The sequence below is a fragment of the Cyprinodon variegatus genome, unplaced genomic scaffold (genome assembly GCF_000732505.1).
Source record: "Cyprinodon variegatus isolate N-32 unplaced genomic scaffold, C_variegatus-1.0 Scaffold74, whole genome shotgun sequence".
NCBI lineage: Eukaryota > Metazoa > Chordata > Actinopteri > Cyprinodontiformes > Cyprinodontidae > Cyprinodon > Cyprinodon variegatus.
The window spans coordinates 1,083,047-1,088,659 of NW_015150527.1; the positions used below are offsets into that span (position 1 = coordinate 1,083,047).

At 38.3% G+C, this 5,613-nt stretch overlaps 1 protein-coding gene across 1 annotated transcript in view; it reads left to right on the plus strand.

The window, feature by feature from the left end:
• shoc2 (SHOC2 leucine-rich repeat scaffold protein) overlaps window positions 1–4,903 on the plus strand; it is a 20,352-nt gene extending 15,449 nt beyond the window's left edge. Inside the window, exons 8-9 of the mRNA XM_015372649.1 lie at window positions 972–1,089; window positions 1,412–4,903. Of these exons, the coding sequence (XP_015228135.1) occupies window positions 972–1,089; window positions 1,412–1,620 (327 nt within the window). The 3' untranslated portion in view covers window positions 1,621–4,903. The remainder of the gene's footprint in view (window positions 1–971; window positions 1,090–1,411) is intronic.
• The last annotated feature ends 710 nt before the right edge of the window (window positions 4,904–5,613 follow it).

Below are 5,613 nucleotides of genomic sequence, written 5' to 3' on the forward strand. Positions count from 1 at the left end.
AGTGACCTACGATGACGGCGGAAAGAAAGTTGTGGATAAAAGTGCAACCGTGTGCAAGCATTGTGCAACACCTTTTGTTTATGCTAACAGCAACATGACCAACATGTCATGCTAACCCCGAAATCCCTCATACTCTGTCAGCTTCACTGCGCTCCAGACTGCCTGCGCAAAGCAAAGCCTACAGCCTCCACTGTGGCTCCCATCCGCTCCTAACATTGAAGATGCTGCATTCAACAGCTATTACATTCTTCATGAAGTGGCTCCACACCTGACTGTTCCCCTCTGTCTGTGAATAAATATATATACATTTAGTGTATTTTGCAGTAGTGAAAACACACTGGCTAATGGTAGGTGTTTAGTATCTGATTAATTTTTAAGACTCATTAACAAAAACACCTCAGAAATATAAGTGTCATATTTATAAGCAACTGAAAATATAAAACTTGTGTGCTCTCCTTGATGCGCCCTAACGGCGTGTTTCCATAAGGATGTTTGTTGTCATCGTGCACTGATGTGTAGTATTGCAAAATCACAGCTTACCATGGAATAAACTCCTCACCGTCTCCCTCTCCACCTCCAGTACAAGTACACATAGTGTGAAACGGCCTAAGAATGCACTGTTTACATTCAAAGATGTTAATGAGGTCAGCTAGGTTGGTGCAATTTTTTTTTTTTTTTATTATAAATTGTAGCGACTTTCAGATAATTGGTAGATAAAAAATAAAAATATCTGGATGAGCTACCCACCGAGCTCTACATTATATTTAATATGAGCTCATAATGGTGCGTCGCATCAGTGTATTATATTTAGAAGTTTTCTGACTCTCTATTGTTGCTTCCTTACATCACCCTAAAGGTTATAACCGGTTCTGATCGGTTCCTGATGCCCAATTATTGTCGGTGAAGAATGTTTACTGTTTATTCTGCTAATGTTTCTTTCTTTAACTAGAAATCTTTTTTTTTCATACCAGAAATTGGTGTTGACCAATAATCAGCTGACTACGTTACCAAGAGGCATCGGCCACCTCACCAACCTGACTCACCTTGGATTGGGAGAGAACCTGCTGCAACACCTTCCTGAGGAGATCGGTCAGTGTTTTCCCATTACTAACAGAAAACACTTAAATATTTCAAATAACCCGTTGCCATGCTCTAAACTTCAGCGTTGCGTTGATTCATTATTCATTCTCAGATGGCTGTAAAGGTAAATGCTCTGTACTCATTTATCCAATTAAAGCCAAAACCAATCATCCTTGGTAATTGTCTTTTTGTCATTAAACCCCAAAACTAGTTTCGTAATGCTTGACTAATCCAACGCTTGTTTTATGTTCCTTTGAGAGTGTTTTGCCTTCAGACTTGTTTAGCTTCGAGGTTCTGACAATAACAATCACTGCCTCGTGTTCTTCCTCAGGCACACTGGAGAATCTGGAGGAACTGTACCTCAACGACAACCCCAACCTGCACAGCCTCCCGTTTGAGCTGGCCCTTTGCAGCAAGCTGTCCATCATGAGCATCGAGAACTGTCCCCTCACCCACCTGCCGGCCCAGATCGTTGCAGGTGGCCCGTCTTTCATCATCCAGTTCCTTAAGATGCAGGGACCTTACCGTGCCATGGTCTGAGCCAAGAGAAGCTTAGTGCCACTTCAAGCTCCACTCCAAACCCTCGGCTTTACTCTGCACCCCTTCGCCTGCCTGCCCTCCCATTATGTGTATCATACACTGTAAAGAAAACAGACTCGCTACAATCAGTGTTTTGGGTGGGGGGGCACCTAACAATAGGGGAGGGACACGCACAAGGATCGCGTTTTGTTCTCAGTACTCTGGCAGAAATGAAGGCAAACCCTTGGAGACTTCAGTGTTCCTCCAGAGTTGATCCCAGTCCTTCATGACCCCAGGCCACCGAAAAAACCCGCTCACTTTTCATTCCAAATCATAAAACGAGGCAAAGCCCTCCACGAGTTTGCCAAAACTGAAGATATTTAAAGTTTGATCAAGTGACTGTGGGCTCAGAGGGAAGTCCTCCAGCTTTTTAAACCATAATCCCATTGCCAATGTATTTACAGTAATTACAGCATCTATTATGTGAGCAAGGATACAATTGTATGCAAAAACACAAAAACAAGTCTTTGGGACTTCTCGTTTGCTGCTGCTGTAATTTTAAACTCTGTCATCTTATACCTTCTTTTTTTTTTTTTTTTACGTAATCTTTCCTCGTCATAACTTATGTTAACTGTTTGTGACCCTGAAGAACAAAGGTCTAATGTTTTGGTCTTTTTTTTTTTGGCTTTTAAATGTTTTTTTTCTTTTAAAACTGTGCCTATGTTTAGAGTGATCCGGTGGTTCATTTCTAAACACACTTCTCCATGAAATACAAAGACGTAAATTATTTCAATTGTTTTTATTACTGTTTTCACTTTTTTTTTTTTTTTTTAAGTGTACCTGTTGCATCATTCTGTCATGCAAGTGATATCAGTTGTAAAATACGGAGAACCTTTTTAACAAATAGCAGCAGTAGGTGTTAGCATTGAGCTAGTCTTGTATACATATGATAAATGCCAATCATACATGTCTGTGGAGGACAGATGGGGGTGACTTGGACTTTTTGTTGCCCCAAAAAGGAGTGAGCGAGGCGGCCTCTGCCTGGTATTGGGACGGGGTCATGAAACATACCTAGGTGATGAGATAAACGATAGATGTTTTATACATTTATACAATTTCTGGTTGTTGCCTTGGGTGCAATTTTAGTTATGTTTACTTGTTTGATATTATCTCCAGTGTTGGACTTCATTGCCGTCATCCAGTTGTTCATTGACCTACATATCGAGCATTATTAAAGTATATTTCTGAGTCTATGGAGCAAGTTGGTGAGTGTCGGCGCTTCGCAAAGATTTGATAATAAAAATTTTGACGGGTAACTCATCCGTGACACTTTATTTTTTCTTTACAACTTCCAGTTATTCTCCTCTGTTTAACTGAGTGTAAATTATCCCAAACACACAACTGATGGTATACTCCTTTAAAATTTATATCTGTTTATGATTTTTTTTAAAAGATATCATCTGTGCCACACTGTCCCAGCAATGCTGCTGCATTCATGCACTTTTTAAGATACTGGCATCTTTTCTCCTGAGGTGGGCACATAAAAGCCCCTCTATTTAACCTTGGGGGCATTTCTAAGTTGTTTTTTTTCTTCCTTTTTAATGGCAAATTCTGTAAATTTGTATCACTTGAATATACTTGAGTTTGGCAGTTTCAGAATTTAAAATCAACTTTGGTGGAAATTTAATCTTGTCAATTATTAAAGGAGCTTTGCTGTTTCTGGCTTTAAAAATGTTTTTAAAACTCCCATGTCCTGCTTTATCCATTGCTTGAAAAAATGGCTTGCATTTAAAAGGAGCAATGTTGATTATAAATACACTTTCATTAAGGTTTTTTTTTTGTTTGTTTCTTAATGATTAAATGTATATTGAGTATTTTTTTCCAAGTGACTGTACATTAAAACGCCCTTATAAAAGGTCATTATTTGGATATGTTTTTCTCCCTGTTCCAGTCAGCCTGGTTTCATGTTGTAAGGTTTGCTTTCCTTGCAGCAGCTCGCTGTTTCATCGGCCCAGCTGTGAAACAAGCTCATCAAGAGGGTGCGTCTGTGGGAAGAAATCGAACAATGAGCTGCTTCTAATTTACCAGCAGAACCTGTTGCTGCTTTTCTTTGACTCAAACATATGACAGAGGAGACGGGACAAAAGCTCCACTCCCAGATTCTTTCACCTGGCGACCTACAGAGGACTTCTGTTTTTTTTTTTTAAGTCGGGCCTCTGTGGGTTAAACAGATCAAATTGTTCGGACATGAAGCAACACAACAAAGGTGCATATTTGAGCTCAAACGCAGTTCTAGTACAAGACTGTCGGGGAAAAAAAGACAGATCAGTTATAAAAAGGGCTTTCTGTGTTCACGCTCAACAACACCAGAGGCATTGCATTCCTGGGTTTTATATAAAAGCTTTGGGAGTTTCTTCTCTTATTGTGTGTAATTACTTTAAACTGTGGAAAGAGATGCCTTCAAGTACTCGACAGTGACGTGCATTAGGTATGCAGCGTGTGTGCTGTGACCCAGTTTTTTCATTCTCCAACTTATCCAGTTTGTTTTCCTTTTTACCCTTTGTTTTAAAATATTTTTTCACATGCCAAGTTGATACATGTTGAAGGACAACGAAAGAAGACTCAGGACGGCTGGAGAGGAATGGGATCGATACACCAGAGAGAATTAGTCTGATGGTAGAATGTAGTTTTCTCCTTATTCAGGGGCTCAGCTGAAGTGATTTCGATTGTTTCCATGTTTGTGTTTCAGTCAGTCAGCTCACTCTGTTTATTTTTTAATTTTTTTGTTCGGTACCTGCATTTTACAATTTCCCCTTTCCTGACCTGGAACCTGCCTTCAGGCAACAAGCATATTGGACCCCTTCCCCTGGCATGGTCTGGATCAGAATCAGAACCTGTTGATTAGAGATTCTTAGTGGCTTTTTGATGTACCGGCAAAATGCTCCCTTTTTGTATATAAAGGGTTTCCAAACATTGTGCCAATGCTTTTCCTACTTATTCTACATTGACGAGCAGCCTTAATGGTCTTTTTTTATGTGTTTGGCTAATTCTTGTGTCTATGGCCACTGACTGTACTTGATGACAAGCAACTGGACGTTAACAATGTAATTTTGACTAGTTTTCCTCTCTTATTTTTGTTTTTCTTTTACTCTGTACAGTAACCTGTAAACTCGGTATTACAAAATCTGTTATGTGAAGAGTTTTATAAGAAGACAAAGACTGCATTGGAAGATAATGCCAATATGTTACAAGGTGGATGTGCATTAAGCTTATGTTTCACATGTCTGTGGCATTAAAGGGGAATTCCACCAAAACTGACTTGAATTGTTTTCTAAGGGGAGACCTTTTTTAAAATCATAAACGTATCTCATGATAATTTGAATACTCAAAACTATTAACATGTGTTTAAAGTTTATACTACAGTTTCAAACTTGATCTCAATATTTAGGAAAATATTCATAACTAGGTACCATAGGGATAAAAAATGACAAATGAATTGTTTTTTTTTTGTTTTTTTTACATTAAAACAAATTATAGCTAAACTACAAAATTACCGCAATTTGACAATTTACAGCTGTCTTAAAAAGTGTTCTTTTAATCTGCAAATAATGCAGGAATCTAAGAGTAACTTTAGCAAAAATATGCAAACAATGCTTGAATATATCGCCTTTCAAAAATAGTATTACATCTGGATACTTTTTTCAGAGTACTGATATTTTTGACAACCCTAGTTAGTTGTTTAAAGCAGTGTTTTAATTATCACACTGACAATAAGGTTTCCAATTACAGCCATCCTGACATTTTTGTGAAATAAGGGAATTATTTTTCCTCTGGTACTGCATGTTTCACATTCTAGATTTTTCTTCTGCGGTACAGATAAGGTCTGGGGAAAAAAAACATAAAAAAATAATAATAAATCCTTAAGTTTGAGTTCACCAAAATCCAATATGGCTGTCGCATTAAAACCAGGGAGTGACTATTTGTATGATTGCCAGCTTTTATCTCGTTCATTCT